Source organism: Leucopleurus acutus, assembly GCF_964270905.1.
Source record: "Leucopleurus acutus genome assembly, chromosome: 5".
Taxonomy (NCBI): Eukaryota; Metazoa; Chordata; class Mammalia; order Artiodactyla; family Delphinidae; genus Leucopleurus; species Leucopleurus acutus.
The window spans coordinates 69,584,118-69,605,385 of NC_139147.1; the positions used below are offsets into that span (position 1 = coordinate 69,584,118).

General features: G+C 37.2%; 1 protein-coding gene across 5 annotated transcripts in view; it reads right to left on the reverse strand.

The window, feature by feature from the left end:
- Positions 1-21,268, reverse strand: part of CCDC14 (coiled-coil domain containing 14) — a 44,143-nt gene that overhangs the window by 9,171 nt on the left and 13,704 nt on the right. For all 5 annotated transcript variants that reach the window (XM_082839588.1, XM_082839587.1, XM_082839589.1 and 2 more), the window contains 5 exons: positions 18,701-18,937; positions 18,493-18,587; positions 17,114-17,615; positions 14,588-14,729; positions 682-764 (listed from right to left, as the gene is read on the reverse strand). In XM_082839588.1, coding sequence (XP_082695714.1) covers positions 682-764; positions 14,588-14,729; positions 17,114-17,615; positions 18,493-18,587; positions 18,701-18,937 — 1,059 coding nt within the window. The remainder of the gene's footprint in view (positions 1-681; positions 765-14,587; positions 14,730-17,113; positions 17,616-18,492; positions 18,588-18,700; positions 18,938-21,268) is intronic.

The following is a 21,268-nucleotide window of genomic DNA, read 5'->3' on the forward strand; positions in this document are numbered from 1 at the left end:
ATATAGTTCTATTAGTGCCCATCTGTTAGTAGATACGCAATATTTATGAAATAAATCAATTATATATGAACAGGAGATATGTGAAAGGAAATACAGTCTTTTTTAAAAAAAATAGAGGTATTGGGACTTCCCTGGTGGCGCAGTGGGTAAGAATCCGCCTGCCAATGCAGGAGACAGGGGTTCGAGCCCTGGTCTGGGAAGGTCCCACATGCCGCGGAACAACTAAGCCCGTGTGCCACAACTACTGAGCTTGTGCTCTAGAGCCCCTGAGCCACAACTACTGAGCCCTCGTGCCACAACTACTGAAGCTTGCACTCCTCGAGCCCGTGCTCTGCAACAAGAGAAACCATCACAATGAGAAGCCCGCGCACCACAACGAAGAGTAGCCTCTGCTTGCCGCAACTAGAGAAAGCCTGTGAGCAGCAATGAAGACCCAATGCAGCCAAATATAAATAAATAAATTTAAAAAATAGGGGTATTCTTGGGAATTCACAGCATGAATCTTTTATTTTTGTGTTTCTGCACTATTTTAAATTTTAATGAGTATTATTCTTACTTTTTTCATGTTGATTCTTAACAAAAAGTCCACTTAACACAAAGTAATTAAGAAAGTTCAATTCTTTATCAACATCTCCAGAGCCACAAAGAATTTACCATCAGTTCTTAAGTTCTTTTACCTACATTCAAGGTTGCATTCCAGAGAACCAGATGACTTTTGAGTTTTTTCTCGTTCTGTAAGTTGCTGGTTCAAAATTCTCAATTGCCTAAATGAAATAATGAAGAAACATGAATGCAAGAATCCCAAGCTCATTTAACAGTATACATTTGACAGCCTATTAAAATAGACAACACAAATAGTGGCTAGAACAGCAGAACTCCATTTTATCCCCCAAATATAAGACAAAAACAAAATAAACAAAGCAACAAAACCACACTACTGCTATTATTAGAAGGCCTGAGATAATTTTTAAAAGATTGTCTGGGATAGCATAAAACCACCCCTCACTAGAAAAAGGTTAACTTATTTTTCCCCTTCCCTTTTTTGTTCCCTTTTCAGTGATTTTGTTGTTTGTTTCTATTTCTTTCATTTCTGTCTCCTCTTGCTATTTTCTTCTTCTGTCTTCCTTCCCAGGAAGTATTTTTATTACTGTAGTAATTATCTACTTTTTAAAAGATCTGTCATAACTACGAACCAGAATACCTACAGGGACCGACTGCTATCAGACATCTATCTGCTTGGCTTGTCATGCACTGTAAAAATTGGAAAACACAAATTTATGCTTCTACTAATTTATTAGATGTAAAAGTTAATGTCATTAAGTAAAGAGAATGCTAATAAGCAGCAACTCTTTCCCAAAATGAACTTCACAATATGTAGCTGCTTCACAAATAGGAACATACAAAAGGAAGTGTTTACTTCTAAGAAGTTAATAGTTTAAAAAATGTATCTCTGGTATCTTTCCAGAATTACTTACCTGGAAATAATCAAAACTAAAGTATTATTGTTACAAAATCTAAAATTATAGATCCTACCTCACATCATTTGTAGGTATTAATCCAGAATGGATTAAAGAGCTAAACATAAAATATAAAAATGAACAAAACTTAACTATACAAGTTTTAGGTGGAAATCTACATAATCTTAAAAAGTGGGAAGGGCATTCCTAAGCAAGACTCAAAATCCAGCAACCACCAAGGAAAAAAACGACGGATTTAACTACATCAAAATATAACAGACAAAGGGTCTGTAACATTTAAGAACTCCTACAAATCAGGAAGAAGGGCAATAAAATGTGACAAACGATAAGAATGGGCAATTCACATAAGAAACAGAAATGGCCAATAAGCATATGAAAAATGCTCAGCTTCGCTAATATGAAGAAATGCAAATTTAAAACAGGAGATATTTTATGGCCACAGGATTGACAAAAATGAAAGGAAATAACACTTTTTGTTGGTGACGGTATAGGGAAAGGGATTATTTCAATTGGTGGGAGTCTACTGGTGTAACCATTTTGGATGTCAATTTGGCATTATCCAACAAATGTAAAGTGTTCAAAATCTGTGACAAAATAATTCCAGCTCTAAGTTATCTAGCCTCAGAAATAGTTCTATATGTGCAAAATCATCTATAATCTTGTAGATATATATAAGGATGTTCTCAACAGCAGTATTTAATAGACGTTGGAAACAAAATACTACATAAATTATGATATATCCATACTATGAAATACTAATACACAGGTATTTAAAAAAAGAGACTGGCTTCCCTGGTGGCGCAGTGGTTAAGAATCCACCTGCCAATGCAGGGGACACGGGTTTGAGCCCTGGTCCAGGACGATCCCACATGCTGTGGAGCAACTAAGCCTGTGCGCCACAACTACTGAGCCTGTGCTCTAGAGCCTGCAAGCCACAACTACTGAGCCTGCATGCCACAACTATGGAAGCCCACATGCCTAGAGCCTGTACTCCGCAACAAGAGAAGCCACCGCAATGAGAAGCCTGTGCACCGCAACGAAGAGTAGCCCCCGCTCGCCGCAACTAGAGAAAGCCCACACACAGCAACGAAGACCCAACGCAGCCAAAAATAAAAATAAATAAATTTATTAAAAATAAATAAATAAAGAGACTGTCATGGAAAGATTTCCAAGAGACCTTATATAGTGAAAAAAACAAGCTACAGAACAATAGTATAACATGATTTCATTTTTGTTTTAATAAAATTCAGCTTTTCTGAAAAGGTTTCTCCTTTACAACAAAGAGGACAGATTTAGAAAAGGCAGCATAGACTGGTAACCCATAACTCCAACTGGAGTGCTTCTTCTGATATTTTCCAGAAAAACAGCAGGTCCTTGTACACACCAAGTGTGTGACAGACGCTTTCCCTGACAATTCTGTATGTCCCTGGTCAGATTCTTCTCTCCTCTTCTCTTTTACAAGTTCATGGGCCTGAGCTGAGAAGCATAATAAAACTGCTCCCATATTTAGGAAAACATTCCCTCCAACCTAATTGTATCACTAGCTACTCTCTTCCCTCTCATTCCCAGTTTTTGGGCCGGACTTTTAAAAAATGATTGTTCTATAAAAATGATACATGATAATAAATAAAAGTCTTTTAAAAATGGATAATGTTACACATGCTATTTAAAAGTATTATGTATTTTATTTAAGTTTACTTTTCATAATGGAAAAGAATATGAAAAAGAATGTATATACATAACTGAATCACTTTGCTGTGCAGCAGAAACTGACACAACATTGTAAATCAACTATACCTCAGTAAAATAAATTTTTAAAAATTTTTCGTAAACAGCCTAAAGGAAATAGGATATGAAAAACATTGATTTTGGAATTTTTACTGTCAAGATTACTAACAGTCTATTCTGAGCCCATATTTTCAGTTGTTTTAGTTCTATGTATAGATTCAATGTTTATCTCTAATCTACTCCTTTACCTGAACTCAGCTCTTGGTTGACTAGACTTTGCCATTCAAGAATCTTTGTTTCAAAAGGAGGCCAAGGGTGCTATATTTCCTAAGTTTTCCCACACTTTAGAATATGACTATTACCTTTACACTAAAAGGATCACTGGACCACATATCTTCTTTTCCCTTAGAACTTTGTAAATGATGTTCTATAATCTTCTGACAATTAATATTGCTGTGAAAAGGCTGAGGCCAATCTGATATTTTTCTCCTTATGATTTGCTTTTTCTTTTGAGCGTCTGTAAAAGCTAAATTTTTTTGTCCTCAAGGTGTAGTAACTTCACCAGCATGTCTTGGTATTGATCGTTTTGCATAGTTTTTCTGAGAACTTCTATACCCTATTGATCTGCTGACACAGATCTTTAGATTAGTAAGTTTCCCTTTATTTATCTATCTTTTAATATTTAATCTATTCGTTCTCTTCTCTTTTGCAGGAACACTATGCCAATTTTGCATCTCTTTTGTTTCTCTTCCATGTATATCACGTTCTTAAAAATAATTTTTAGATCAATCTTTTTCTATTTTTTTGGTATGATTTCTTGAAGCTTATCCACCACGCATTCAGTCATTTAACAAGTATTTATTAGAGTGAGTGCTAGGCACAATTCTCGGCACTAGAAATACAGCAGCAAACAAAAAAGACAAAAATTCAGCCTTCTCAAATTCATTGAGACAAAAAAGAGCATAGAGGTTATCAGGGGCTGGGGGCAAGGGAGAAGGGGAGTTACTTTTAGTGGGCACAGGGTTTATGTTGGGGATGAAAAAGTTTTACGTACAAACAGTGGTCATGGGTACACAGTATTGTGAATGCGTTTAATGCAACGTACACTTACAAGTAGTTAAAAAATAAATATTATGTCATATTTTACTGCAATAAAAATAAATTAATAAAAAATATTTAAGGGGTTTATAAAGAGAAATAAGATAAGGCTTACAGGAGACAGTGAACTATGAATTTAGTAGCAACTGAAACAAATATTTGGGGGGGGAAGCAAAACACAAAAACCAACAAAACAACAAAATTCAGCCTTCATATTGCTTAGCTTCTTTTTTATTTCTTTATTTTTTTTGCTGCATTAGGTCTTAGTTGCAGCACATGGGGTCTTCATTGAGGATCTTTCGTTGTGGTACACGGGGTCTTTGTTGTGGCGTGTGGGCTTCTCTCTAGTTGTGGTACGCGGGGTTTTCTCTCTAGTTGGGGCATGCAGGTTTTCTCTTTAGTTGTGATGTGCAGGCTCCAGGGAGTGTAGACTCTGTAGGTTGCGGCATGTGGGCTCTCTCGTTGAGGTGTGCGAGCTCAGTAGCTGTGGCACGGGGGCTTAGTTGCCCCGCAGTGTGTGGGATCTTAGTTCCCCAACTGGATCAAACCTGCGTCCCCAGCATTGGAAGGCAGATTCGTTACCACTGAACCACCAGGAAAGTCCCCTGCTTAGGTTCTAATGGAATACATTATCCCTGACTTGATGTTTGTTTGGTGTTAATTTATTTGTTTCTAACAGGGCTTTCATTTCTGTAATTTTTAGTTTTCTTATTTTTCCAAGGTCACCTAATCCAGTTTTCTTCTCCTCTTACTGTCTCTTCTTCTTTAAGCACTCTCTCTTTTCAATCTCTGTCTTCCTGCTTCTAAGAGAGACTCTAGTATATTTAATTTCCTTGAACCTATAGAATACTGTTTCAAGTTTTCCTGGGTTTTCTTCGGGTGAACTACCTTGTGATGTTTATTCTTGACCTACCTTTGTCCCTTTTGTCAATTTGTTTATTTTGAATGTTATACAAACATCTCTCCCCTTCCGTAAATTCTTTCTTCCCAGCTTTTGTGGTATCGCTCTCTCCCAGTTCTCCTGATCCTTCTCTACTTGTTCCTTCTTGGGTTTCTTTCACAGGCTCCTCTTCCTGTGTTCTTTCCTTAAAAAGCTGTTGTTCCCCAGCAATTCCCCTTTGGCTTCGTTCACACTCTATACCTTCTTGGGTAATTTACCACTTACACGCTGAAAACAAATCACTTGCTTTTAATTATTATTGTCTCCAGTGTCTACACAGTGCCAGACCTGTAGTAAATGCTCAATAAAAATGTGGTCAGTGAATAACTCCCAAGTCTGTTTCTATCCTGGATCATACCATACATGTCTCCAGATGGTCTAAATGATACATCCAGCATATCTAATTCTTAACTCATTGGCTCTCCCATTACATTTTCTAACTAAAAATAAAGTGACAGATTGGTTCAAGATGGCAGAGTAGAACGATGTGCTCTCACCTCACCCCCTCTTGCAAGAGCACCGGAATCACAAATAACTGCTGAATAGTCATTGACAGGAAGACACTGGAACTCACCAAAAAAGATACCCCACATCCAAAGACAAAGGAGAAGCCATAATAACACGGTAGGAGGGGTGCAATCACAATACAAGCAAATCCCATAACTGCTGGGTGGGTGACTCACAAACTGGAGAACACTTATACCACAGAAGTCCACCCACTGGAGTGAAGGTTCTGAGCCCCGTGTCAGGATTCCCAACATCGGGATCCAGCAATGGGAGGAGGAATTCCTAGAGAATCAGACTTTGCAGGCTAGTGGGATTTCATTGCAGGACTTTGACAGGACTGGGGGAAACAGAGACTCCACTCGTGGAGGGCACACACAAATTAGTGTGTGCATCAGGACCCAGGGGAAGGAGCAGTGACCCCAGAGGAGACTGAACCAGACCTACCTGCTAGTGTTGGAGGGTCTCCTGCAAGAGATGGGGGGCAGCTGTGGCTCACCAAGGGACAAGGACACTGGCAGCAGAAGTTCTGGGAAGCACTCCTTGGCATGAGCCCTCCCAGAGTCCGCCATTAGCCCCACCAAAGAGCCCGGGTAGGCTCCAGTGTTGGGTCGCCTCAGGCCAAACAACCAACAGGGAGGTGACTCAGCCCCACCCATTAGCAGACAAGACGATTAAAGTTTTACTTAGCTCTGCCTACCAGAGCAACAGCCAACTACCCACCACCAGTCCCTCCCATCAGGAAACTTGCACAAGCCTTTCAGATAGCCTCATCCACCAGAGGGCAGACAGCAGAAGCAAGAAGAACTATAATCCTGCAGCCTGTGGAACAGAAACCACATTCATAGAAAGATAGACAAGATGAAAAGACAGAGGGCTATGTACCAGATGAAAGAACAAGATAAAACCCCAGAAAAACAACTAAATGAAGTGGAGATAGGCAACCTTAACGAAAAAGAATTCAGAATAATAATAATGAAGATGATCCAGGACCACGGAAAAAGAATGGAGGCAAAGATTAAGAAGATGCAAGAAATGTTTAACAAAGACCTAGAAGAATTAAAGAACAAACAAACAGAGATGAACAATACAATAACTGAAATGAAAACTACACTAGAAGGAATCAATAGCAGAATAACTGAGGCAGAAGAATGGATAAGTGACCTGGAAGACAGAATGGTGGAATTCACTGCCACAGAAGAGAATAAAGAAAAAAGAATGAAAAGAAGACTGCCTAAGAGACCTCTGGCACAACATTAAACGTAACAACATTCACATTATAGGGGTCGCAGAAGGAGAAGAGAGAGAGAAAGGACCTGAAAAAATATTTGAGGACATTATAGTCGAAAACTTCCCTAAAATGGGAAAGGAAATAGCCACCCAAGTCTAGGACGCGCAGAGAGTCCCAAGCAGGATAAACCCAAGAAGAAAGACGCCAAGACACAAAGTAATGAAATTGACAAAAATTAAAGACAAAGAAAAATTACTGAAAACAACAAGGGAAAAACGACAAATAACATACAATGGAACTCTCATAAGGTTAACAGCTGATTTCTCAGCAGAAACTCTACAAGCCAGAAGGGAGTGGCATGACATATTTAAAGTGATGAAAGAGAAGAACCTACAACCAAGATTACTGTACCGGGCAAAGATCTCATTCAGATTCGGTGGAGAAATAAAAAGCTTTACAGACAAGCAAAAGCTAAGAGAATTCAGCACCACAAAACCAGCTCTACAACAAATGTTGAAGGAAATTCTCTCAGTGGGAAACACAAGAGAAGAAAAGGACCTACAAAAACAAACCCAAAACAATTAAGAAAATGGTAACAGGAACATAAATATTGATAATTACCTTAAAGGTAAATGGATAAAATGCTCCAACCAAAAGACGCAGACTTGCTGAATGGATATAAAAACAAGACCCATCTATACGCTGTCTACAAGAGACCCACTGCAGACCTAGGGACACATACAGATTGAAAGTGACAGGATGGAAAAAGATATTCCATGCAAATGGAAATCAAAAGAAAGCTGGAGTAGCAATACTCATATCAGATAAAATAGACTTTAAAATAAAGAATGTTACAAGAGACAAGGAAGGACACTACGTAATGATCAAGGGATCAATCCAAGAAGAAGATATAACAATTATAAATATATATGCATCCAACATAGGAGCACCTCAATACATAAGGCAACTGCTAACAGCTATAAAAGAGGAAATCGACAGTAACACAACAGTGGGGGACTTTAACACCGCACTTACACCAATGGACAGATCATCCAAACAGAAAATTAATAAGGAAACACAAGCTTTAAATGACACAACAGACCAGATAGATTTAATTGATATTTATAGGACATTCCATCCAAAAACAGCATATTACACTTTCTTCTCAAATGCGCACAGAACATTCTCCAGTATAAATCACATCTTGCGTAACAAATCAAGCCTCGGTAAATTTAAGAAAATTCAAATCATATCAAGGCTCTTTTCTGACCACAACGCTATGAGATTAGAAATCAATTACGGGGGAAAAACACAAACACATGGAGGCTAAACAATACATTACTAAATAACCAAGAGATCACTGAAGAAATCAAAGAGGAAATAAAAAAAATACCTAGAGATAACTGACAATGAAAACATCATGAGCCAAAACCTATGGGATGCAGCAAAAGCTGTTCTAAGAGGCAGGTTTATAGCAATACAATCCTACCTCAAGAAACAACAAACATCTCAAATAAACAATCTAACCATACAACTAAAGAAACTAGAGAAAGAAGAACAAACAAAGCCCTAAGTTAGCAGAAGGAAAGAAATCATAAAGATCTGAGCAGAAATAAATGAAATAGAAACAAAGACTACAATAGCAAAGATCAATAAAACTAAAAGCTAGTTCTTTGAGAAAATAAACAATATTGATAAACCATTAGCCAGATTCATCAAGAAAACAAGGGAGAGGACTCAAATCAATAAAATTAGAAATGAAAAAGGAGAAGTTACAACAGACACTGTAGAAATACAAAGCATGCTAAGAGACTACTACAAGCAACTCTATGCCAATAAAATGGACAACCTGGAAGAAATGGACAAATTCTTAGAAAGGTATAACCTTCCAAGACTGAACCAGGAAGAAATAGAAAATATGAACAGACAAATCACAAATAATGAAATTGAAACTGTGATTAAAAATCTTCCAACAAACAGAAGTCCAGGACCAGATGGCTTCACAGGTGAATTTTATCAATCATTTAGAGAAGAGCTAACACCCATCCTTCTCAAACTCTTCCAAAAAACTGCAGAGGAAGGAACACTCCCAAACTCATTCTATGAGGCCACCATCACCCTGATACCAAAACCAGACAAAGACTCTACAAAAAAAGAAAATGACAGACCAATATCACTGATGAATATAGACGCCAAAATCTTCAACAAAATACTAGCAAACAGAATCCAACAGCACATTAAAAGGATCATACACCATGATCAAGTGGGATTTATACCAGGGATGCAAGGATTCTTCAATATACACAAATCAATCAATGTGATACACCATATTAACAAATTGAAGAATAAAAACCATATGATCATTTCAATAGATGCAGAAAAAGCTTTTGACAAAATTCAACACCCATTTATGATAAAAACTCTCCAGAAAGTGGGCATAGAGGGAACCTACCTCAACATAATAAAGGCCATACACGACAAACCCAAAGCAAACATCATTCTCAATGGTGAAAAACTGAAACCATTTCCTCTAAGATCAGGAACAAGACAAGGATGTCCACTCTCATCACTATCATTCAACATAGCTTTGGAAGTCCTAGTCACGGCAATTAGAGAAGAAAAAGAAATAAAGGAATACAAACTGGAAAAGAAGAAGTCAAACTGTCACTGTTTGCAGATGACATGATAGTATACACAGAGAATCCTAAAGATGGCACCAGAAAACTACTAGGGCTAATCAATGAATTTGGTAAAGTTGCAGGATACAAAATTAATGCGCAGAAATCTCTTGCATTCGTATACACTAACAATGAAAGATCAGAAAGAGAAATTAAGGAAACAATCCCATTCACCACTGCAACAAAAAGAATAAAATACCAAGGAATAAACCTACCTAAGGTGATAAAAGACCTATACTCAGAAAAGTATAAGACACTGATGAAAGAAATTAAAGATGATACCAAAAGATGGAGAGATATACTATGTTCTTGGATTGGAAGAATCAATATTGTGAAAATGACTATACTACCCAAAGCAATCTACAGATTCAATGCAATCCCTATCAAATTAGCTGGGGCATTTTTTACAGAACTAGAACAAAAAATCTTAAAATTTGTAATGTAGACACAGAAGACCCAAAATAGCAAAAGCGGTCTTGACGGAAAAAAACAGAGCTGGAGGAATCAGACTCCCTGACTTCAGACTATACTACAAAGCTACAGTAATCAAGACAATATAGTACTGGCACAAAAACAGAAACATAGATCAATGGAACAAGATAGAAAGCCTAGAGATAAACCCACGCACCTATGGTCAACTAATCTATGACAAAGGAGGCAAAGATATACAATGGAGAAAAGACAGTCTCTTCAATAAGTGGTGCTGGGAAAACTGGACAGCTACATGTAAAAGAATGAAATTAGAACACTCCCTAACACCATACACAAAAATAAACTCAAAATGGATTAGAGACCTAAATGTAATACCGGATACTATAAAACTCTCAGAGGAAAACATAGGAAGAACACTCTTTGACATAAATCACAGCAAGATCTTTTTTGATCCACCTCCTAGAGTAATGGAAATAACAAAAATAAACAAATGGGACCTAATGAAACTTAAAAGCTTTTGAAAAGCAAAGGAAACTACAAACAAGATGAAAAGACAACCTTCAGAATGGGAGAAAATATTTGCAAACGAATCAATGGACAAAGGATTAATCTCCAAAATATATAAACAGCTCATGCAGCTCAATATTAAGGAAACAAACAACCCAATCCAAAAATGGGCAGAAGACGTAAATAGACATTTCTCCAAAGAAGACATACAGATGGCCAAGAAGCACATGAAAAGCTGCTCAACATCACTAATTATTAGAGAAATGCAAATCAAAACTACAATGAGGTATCACTTCAGACCTGTTAGAATGGACATCATCAGAAAATCTACAAACAAATGCTGGAGAGGGTGTGGAGAAAAGGGAACCCTCTTGCACTGTTGGTGGGAATGTAAATTGATACAGCACTATGGAGAACAGTATGGAGTTTCCTTAAAAACTAAAAATATGGCTTCCCTGGTGGCGCAGTGGTTGAAGTCTGCCTGCTGATGCAGGGGACACGGGTTCGTGCCCCGGTCCAGGAAGATCCCACATGTCGCGGAATGGCTAGGCCCGTGAGCCATGGCCACTGAGCCTACACGTCCGGAACCTGTGCTCCGCAACGGGAGAGGCCACAACAGTGAGAAACCCGCGTATGGCAAAAACAAACAAACAAACCAAAAAACAAAACAAACAAAAAAACTAAAAGTAGAATTACCATATGACCCAGCAATCCCACTACTGGGCATATACCCAGAGAAAACCAGAAATTAAACAGAGACATATACCCCAATGTTCCTTGCAGCACTATTTACAATAGCCAGGACATGGAAGCAACCTAATTGCCCATTGACAGACAAATGGATAAAGAAGACGTGGTACATATATACAATGGAATATTACTCAGCCATAAAAAGGAACGAAATTGGGTCATGTGTAGAGATATGGATGGATCTAGAGACTGTCATATAGAGTGAAGTAAGTCAGAAAAAGAAAAACAAATATCGCGTATTAATGCATATATGTGGAACCTAGAAAAATGGTACAGATGAACCTGTTTGCAGGGCAGAAATAGAGACACAGATGTAGAGCACAAACGTATGGACACCAAGGGGGGAAAGTGGCAGGGGGTGGTGGTCGTGGTGTGATGAATTGGGAGATTGGGATAGACATATATACACTAATATGTATAAAGTAGATAACTAATAAGAACCTGCTGTATAAAAAAATAAATTAAATAAAATTCAAAAACTAAATTAAAAGCTAAAAATAAAAAGTGAAATAAAAGCAAACTATCTATTCTTCCTCTAGTAACTTCCATCTGGAAGAATTATGTTACCATATGTCAAATTATCAGGCCAAAAGACTGAAGGCCACACTCCAGCTCCTCCTATTGACATCCACTTCAGCTTTTGTTCTGTGTGGGTACACAATGGTCTCATATTTGAGTCTAATATCAGGAAATGGTCGTGAATTCTAAGTTGCCCTTTGAATATTAAAGTCCCTCTCTAGCTGAACTGGAACCCCCACAGCCCTCACCCAGTAAAATTTGGAACGTGCCAGGCCTTTTGGTGGTCACAGTGAATAGGGCACTACAGACATTTTATGGGTAGGGACCAGGAAGGCTAAATGTTGAGCACTGTGTCAGGAGTGCTCATAAAAACTGCCCAGACCCAAATGCCAAAGAAATAATGCACCTAGCTATTTTTTTTTAAGCCACAAGATGGCAATAAACACCAAGAAAGTCCTTAAAGATTAGTTTTCTGGCCATAAAGGAACAGGAAGTTTCAAAATGCCCAAAAAAGAAAGAAAAATTTTTTTTGATTGAAAAAGCTGAAAAACACTTTTGAATAAGCCTATGCATTCCAACTTTCACTTGTAATGGAGATTATGGATGTTTCTTTCCAAATAAAGATTACCAAAGAGGCAAAAAAATTCCTATACTTGTGCTGGAAATCTCATTCTGCTAAAAAGAGTATCTGACAAATTCCTCATTTTTCAATAATTTCAATTTTAGAAGGTCAGGTAAACAATGGCAGTAGCATGCTATTTAATCTTTGTCCTCTAAGGATACAGCCAAAAAGCTTTGATGCCAAGTCTGAAGAATTAGGTGAGACGTTAAACTAATACCCTTAAAAAAAATTAACAACAAGCAGAGACCAATAAAGTATTAAGTCTCATTTTCTTAAGTGGCTTATAAATTAGCTCCTAAAGCAATTTTAAAATGTTCTAAGGAATATAAATAAATAACAACTACTGATATTTCCCATGGTCACAATGTTAAAATAGATAATATCTGGAGACTAAGTTTTAGTATGCTTGTTTAAGAAACTATTTGATAGTCATACCTTTAAAAACATATGTGTTTATTTTAAATGGATTACAGTATGTTCTTTTGTTCCACAAAATACACATAAATACTGAAGCATAAATAAGTTAGTCTCTATTCCTAGCAGAAGCAATGCAGAAGCGTAGAAATTAAGATCAATGCACTCTAAAATCAAACTGCCCAGCCAGGTTTGAGTCTTGTCTCTGTTACATCTTAGGTATGTGACCTTGGGTTAAGTTACATAACCTCTCTGTGCCTTGGTTTCCTCATCTGAATAAGAATAACATAATACCTACCTCATAGAGCTGCTGTAAGAATTTAAAGAGATGACATATAAAGGATAATATATGGCACATATTATATTATGTCTTATGGCCTGGCACATAAGAAACATTCAATAAATGTTAGTAGTAGTATTGGCTATTACCATTATTATTATTTATACTTGGTGTTGCTTTTGAAAAACTAATGCTATTACAGGGATCCCTTAGGTCAGGACTAAAGACAGTATTATTAGAATTTAAACCAGAAACCCCACCATATACCACAGTATCTAAAGACTAATGACCTTTAGAGAAATAATCCTAAATGAGTAAATCTCACTAGGTGTCGTGCCTTTGCAGGCTCCAGATCCATGAATTTAAGCTATCCTCCAACCAGGAATCCTATTTTGTTGCTTTCCAGTTTTTTAAAATTATGCAGGTCCTTGCAGTTCCCATCTGATACAATGTCTATAGCTCACGCAACTATAATGCCCTCTCAGGGCACACTCACACACTGCAGTGCTGCAGAAGCACCTGAAAGTGTCCTCCAATCCTCTGCAAAGTGTACTGATAGATACTGGAGCAGGGGCCTTGGTGATCACCACCGAAATGTTCAAAGTTAAGATATTATTGATAACGTGTAAGTGATTTCTGTATTTCTGGTTTATATCTTTTCTAAACAAATTAAGGCCATAATATCAACATAAGTTAAGATAGCCAAAAGAAAAATTATCTAAGAATTTAAATGAGTTTTTTCCTATGTCTGAATGTAGTGGGGTGACTGGTGTTCACCCATATTAGGTTCTCCTTTCCTTTGGAGTATATGGAAGTATGAGAAAATTTCATGTCCCAGATCTTTATATTAGGCAGGGCCATATTCCTCATTTTAGCCTATAAAATACAAGTAGAAGTGAGACTATCATACTTCTGGGCCAGGGCATGTAAGAGTTGGTTTGCCATATCCATGTTCTCTTTTTCCTAAATAACATATACTGAGATAGTAGATCCTAAGACGGAGGGAACCTAAATCCTGAGTCACAGGATAGCCTCAGATGACCCATGCTGGTCTTGGTGTGAGGGAGAAATAAACTTCTGCTGTGCTATGCCATTGAGATTTTGGAGTTTGTTACTGTATGGCTTAGACTGGCCTGATAAATACCTTGAGGTAGTTCATTTTCCTCTCCATTCACTACCAACCAAGTGATAACAGATGTAAAAAAATATGTACTAGTGGGCAGAAGTAACGGAAGAGTTAGAGAATGCCAGCAATATTTGGAAAATAGGGAAGAAAAAGTAGAAGCACAGTAAGACAGTATATATCTATTTTCCTTATGAAGCCCTAGATATATCATTAGGCACTTTTGTTCTGGCCACGGGACATCTTTGCATGGAGACAAAAAAATTCAAAGAGCAATTCTTACCTGCGTAAATGAGCATTTTCACTTCTTAGTGGTTGCATGGCCAGTGCTATTTCAACCTGAATATTTGTGTTTCCATTTACTGTTGGAAGCAGAGATATATACAACTCCAGTTCTGTAATCAACCTCTGAATTTCTGAATCTTCTATAAAAGGCAGAAGAAATGAGTAAAGACAATATCATAAATTATTTTTGGATAAGATTATTCATATGTATTACTAAAAAAGAAAATATTTCAGAAATATACATACATGCTATAAACAAACTCAACTCATTTATGAATTTATTATACAAATCCTATTTTCCTCTTTCCTGCCACCTGCATTTCCTTACTGAAAAGAATTCTAAAGACATTAAGTTCAGTAAACTAAAGATTAATCTTAAGTCACAGAATTATATCAGTGATTTTTTCAGTTAAAATGTCTAGTAGGAAGATGGTTTATATATATCTCCTAGTTCACATTTACCAGAAGACTATATTAGACTCCTATAATTGCTAAAGGGTTTCCTATAATTAATTACAGTATTAACATTTATAATACAACCTTTGATCCTGGCATAAACAAATAACTCACTTTAGGTGATTCAATTTGGCCACACATTGAGGAAAGGTCTGCTAAGATAAGATTTTATTATTTAATTTTATAAAGTAGGTTAACACAATCAGCTACACTTCATTTGATGTAGCATCAAAAGCAGTTATCATTTTTGTTATTAATTGTGGGGAGTGGATGGTTTGGGAGGTGGCAAACAGCCACAGGGAGAAGGTAGATTTTAGATCTTTTGTCCTTTTATTTTTGTCCCCTCATTTCTATTCAAATTTTCTGTGAACTGAAAACATTTGATAAATATAATATTAACTGTCTGATATCCAAAAGAGGTAAAGTGTATTCTAGTTACAAAAATTTACTCAACTCCATGAGTATTTTAACACCCTGATGGAATGTTTACATGCACATAGTAAACAACTGTGCCCAATTACAGAGCAGACTTCTACCAATCCTCCATAGAGGGGTTTTGCTTGTAAGCATTGGAGGCCGAGACCTGGGCTCCACCACTTTCTAGCAATGTACCTTAGTCAAATTACTTAACTGTTGAAGCCTAGGTTTCTTCATAGTTAAATGGAGATAACAACAGTACCTCATGGGGTTGCTGAGAGGATTAAATGAAATACTGTTCTGCAAGCCTCAGTTTCCTCATCTGTAAAATGGGGACAATAACAGTACCTCATAGGGTTGCTGTGAGGATTAAACGAGATAATGCATATAAAACACTTAGCACAGTGCTGGGCACATGGTAAGCGCTCAGTAAATGATATTGTTACTATTATTATTGTTGCCAATGATTAAGTATTTGGTTAAGAAAACAGTAACAAACTTAAAGTCTAAAACCATAGGAGATTTTAATATATTAAACCACTGGATCAACAGTGCTACAATCCTTTAGATAAATTTTAACATTTGGTACTTTTTTTGTCAGCCTGCAAATATTAGGTATTCAATCAGTGCTTCCACAATTAATTACTGTGTTTTCTAGATGACAAATCTGTAACTCACTCCAAATGAAAGCCATTATTTAGAATATACACCTATAATGAAAACATATGAATATGACCTGGCTCAAATGTCTCTTAACTCCACCCAAGACATTTTTCTTGATTTAATTAAAAAATCCCAAGAGTGAATTTAAAAGGGCATAAAAAGTTTTAGGTTCCTTCTCAAAGTGAGATTTGTTAAACATTATAACAGTTGGTTACTAAAGAAATGATGAGAGGAAATTTTCTGCACCTTTTTAAAATAGGAAAAAATTATCATTCTATTCTAGGGAGTTAATCATGTTTAGGGTCCTCTAACCCCTTAAAGTTTATCTCTATAACTGGTTGAATCTTTTCAAGGTCCTTTGAATCAAGCAGAATGAATACACACTTTCAAGTAAAAGACTGTTTGATATTCCCTAGCACATTTCAAATCCACAGGAAACAAGAGGAGCAAAACCTAAAAAATAAGAATAAAACAGACAAAATTCATTTCCTCATTAGCACAAGACATATTTCTATGGAAAATATCACAAACTCCATGTCAGTTATTCTGAATTTAAATGACATGCCACAGGGACTTTCCTGGTGGTGCAGTGGTTAAGAATCTGCCTGCCAATGCAGGGGACATGGTTTGATCCCTGGTCCAGGAAGATTCCACATGCCGTGGAGCAACTAAGCCCATGTGCCACAACTACTGAGCCTGCACTCTACGGCCCGTGCCACAACTACTGAGACTGCGCACCACAACTACTGAAGCCCGTGTGCCTAGAGCCCGTGCTCCACAACGAGAAGCCACTGCAGTCAGAAGCCCACACGCTGCAACAAAGAGTAGCCCCTGCTCACAGCAACTAGAGGAAGCCTGTGCCCAGCAACGAAAGACCCAATGCAGCCATAAAAAATAATTTAAAAAATTAATTAATTAATGCTAAAATTATAAAAAAAATAAAATAAGTGACGTGCCACAGAAAATTATAAAGAAAGTCTTTATCTACCTTGTTCTGCTACCAGGGCCTTGAGCTCTCCCAACAAATACTTGATAGTTCTAACTTTTTCAGCACTCTGGTTCACATTTTTTGCATTCTGCACATCCTTTATTCTTGTATCTTGCACGGGTATGTTTAAATCCTTTCTTTCACTTCTAACCTCTCCAATTTGTTCTTTAACATATTTTTCTTCTTTAATAGCCAAGAAATCTGGCTGTAATAGGGTGGGGCTGCAGCAAGTCTGACTGTCTGGATGAGAACCCAACAGTTTCGTGTATGTTTGGAAACCCTTTAGTAGGTCCGGTTCCTTAGGAACTCTTTGTTGTGGCAGAATTCCATTAGCAAGACCCAGCTGCTGAAATGTTGGAGTAGCTGGTTTGTCAGTTTGGGGCAGGCTACATGGAACTCCAAGACTAGTACTGAAGGAATTCCTTAGAACATCATCAGTACAGTCCACAGGAATTGTTCTACCTTGTGATATAAACTGGTTGTCACCATCAGTCTGAACTTCCTAAAGAAAGAAAAAAACAAGTTAAGCCTTCAAAAATGTGAGCACTGACTTGTAGGCATTAACTATAATAAACTCAAACGAAAAATGTTAGAAGATGACATTTGCAGGATAGAGTTATAGATTACCAGTAAATAAACTGAATTTCCCCTCAGCACAATATTCTAGCTTTTTAAAGCCTCTGCAATATGGGAACATTATAAAGCCATGACTAAAATAGATCGTTTACAAATATCACACATGGTTTAAAGACATCAAAAATTAGTCTACTTTGGGACTAAACAAAATCCCACTTTGGGAAATTACAATGTAAGAAAATAAGGTGAAAAAGCTTTTGCACAAATATATTTAGAGAAATGTTATAGTGGTAAAAACTTCCTTAAATGTCTAACCATAGGTGAGTAGTCACACAGACCATGGTATATTCACTACACAGAGTATTAACAACTTATTAAAAATTTCAAAAAGGTAAATTACAATAAAGTGTTAAGTGAAAAAAGCAGTATATAAAACGTTATAAAATTTAATTATGATGATATTTTTAAAAGAAAACTAACTTAACAAATTAAAACCAGAAAACAAAACCTACACAGAGAATTAAATAACTGGAACATGCTCTATCAACGTGTTAACAGCAATTATGCCTGGGTGGTAGGTATGGGTGATTTCTTTTTTCAAGTAATCTCTTTCCCTTTCCCCCTTCACCCTTTCCCCCTCCCCCAATTAATAAGTAAAACTTTTCTAATACAAAATAACTTGAAAAAATAATTGGTCTTTACATCCTAGGGCATTAAGATACAATCAGCAAATTCAATTTTCTCTCAAGACGACAATTTCTAAAAGCAAATTACTACTTATATAGTATATAAACTGTACTCACAGAATGAACCACTGGAGGGCAGGGTGGTTGCTGAGGTAACTGGACTGGGGTAGAGGTAGATAAGCTATAATTAGAATATGGAGATGCCTGAGATTCTAAAAGGGAAAAGGGAAAAAAAAGTCATTCACATCTCAGACTGCTTATACAATTACCAGGCAACTTAATTAGAGCTTATAATCATGCCTTTTAAAACGTCATTCATACTAACCAGAACCAGACACAGTGTGGCAAGGTGCAGTAGGAATTCCTTTAGGGTTGTTCTTTGAAGCCAAGTTATTCATCAGTGACATTTGAGTCTGCACATGCTCACAGAGGGCTTGGTATATTATGGGTGAATACATTCTATAATGATCTTGTAGTGACCAATTTTGTGGTATATCTGATGAGTCTCTTTCACTTCCAGCAGAAGCATCATTAGGAATCTGTTTCTTATTATCTGAAGATACTAATGTGGAAGAAGGGAAAAAAGTTCTTGAAATACAATTCTTCAAAAACCTTTACCATAAGATATTAGGGAAAAAAGGACTCTCAGAAGTAGCTATCACCCCTAAAGAAAATCACCTCAAATGATTTTTTTTTTTTTTTTGTGCGGTACACGGGCCTCTCACTGTTGTGGCCTCTCCCGTTGCGGAGCACAGGCTCCGGACGCGCAGGCTCAGCGGCCATGGCTCACAGGCCTAGCCGCTCCGCGGCATGTGGGATCTTCCTGGACCGGGGCACGAGCCCGTATCCCCCTGCATTGGCAGGTGGACTCTCAACCACTGCGCCATCAGGGAAGCCCTCAAATGATTTTTTTAAAGTAATGAATTAGGTTCTCCAGTCAAAAATCATCTACACTATGTCTTTAAAATCTTTATTAAACACTACTAATAAAATCTCTCCAATTATAAAGACCTCTCTTAGGGGGGTTACTTCTCTCTAAAATCCACTAAAACTCTTTCACCTTGCTCCTTGTCCAGTTCATGCTCTTGAGAGGGGGAATGCAATAGAAAAGACAGATACCTTGTACAATTCTGATGCTTTGACAATAATAATAATAATGATAAAGATAAATAAATCAGAGCTTTTAGAGTGAGAATAAAAGTAGATTTAATCTACACATTGAGCTCTCAGACAAGAACTTAACCTGACATTTAAAGTCTCCAAAGCTTAACCATGACATACTTTTCCAACCATCTTCCCAACACTCTCAACTAAGAAATTTTTCATTCCAGTCAGGCCATTTTAGACACCTAAAACAAGCTTTTCTCACTTTCCCAAAACATCACTCATGATGAAATATTCTTTCCAATTCAATTCTACCTACTCACCAAAGCTCATCTGAAGGCTTCTCTCTCCCACGAAGCCTTTTCCAGTCATTCTAGTCTAGTGACTGCTCTCCACCATCCCAGAGCACATATTGTCTATACAAATCATATATCACTTGCATATTGTACTATATTGCTTATCTTTCATTCTCTTGTCTACCTGACTAAACTATAAGATTCTTTAGGCAGGACTGTATTTATACTTCATTACTTTCTCCCACAGAGTCTTGTATTAATCTATGTACAAAGCAGTACAAAGTAGAAACCTGGTATTAGTAAACTAATACATGAAAAACAAGAGTTTTCTACATAGCACTACTCTATAGATCACTATCAAAATCTATTTCTTTGTCTAATAAGATCCCCTTCCCAAATGTCCTTTTAAAGACTATTAATAGAAATGAGAGTTTTCTTGGTAGATCATAGGTTATCAGAGTACAAAGTAAGTTCAGAAAAATATACAGCTTTTGGCAAAAGCTTACCAAAGCTAAATATATATTCTATGACATAGCAATTACACTTCTGGGTATATACCTAACAGAAATGAGTGTTTATGTCTACTAAAACAGTGGTCCCCATCCTTTTTGGCACCAGGGACCGGTTTCGTGGAAGACAATCTTTCCACAGACCGGGGCGGGCGGGGGAATGGTTCAGGCTGTAATGCGAGCCATGGGGAGTGATGGGGAGCCAGAGGGAGCGGTGGGGGGCGGTGGGGAGCGATGGGGAGCTGTGGGGAGCGGCAGAGGAAGCTTTGCTGGCTCGCCTGTGGCTCACCTCCTGCTGTGCGTCCCGGTTCCTAAGAGGCCGTGGGCGGAGGAATTGGGGACCCATGTACTAAAAGATGTGTACGAGAATGCTCACAACAGCTTTATTTGCAGTAGCCAAAAACTGAAAACACCCAAATAGCCATGAATAGTAGAAATGGATGAATTGTGGTATAGTCATCTGAAACTATACAGCAATGGAAAAGAACAAATTACTGATATACTCAAACTACCTATATGAAATTAACAGATATGATGTTGTGTGAGAGTCAGACACAAGACTACATAGTGTACAACTGCATTTACATGAAGTTCAAAAATAACAGAACTATCCAGTGGAGATAGAAGTCAGAAAAGTGGTTACTCAAGGATGAGGAGGTAGGTGGCGGTGAGAATACTGAGGGGTAGGAGCCTGGTAGGGTACTGAAAATGCTCTATATTTTCATCTGGGTGGTGACTATACGGGTGTACCCCATATGCAAAAATTTATTGAGATTTATGCACTTGCTTTATGAAAGTTGCTCCTTAATTATTTAAAAAGTGAAAACAGTTAAATTTTTTAAAATGGTATGGAATTCCCCAAACACATATACAATTTATTGAAAATAAAAACACTGCTAAAAGCATAAAACTTACAAGTAAAAGCAAAAAGTTAAAGGCAGATAAAATATTATAACCAATAAAGATAGAAAAATACTACTAAAT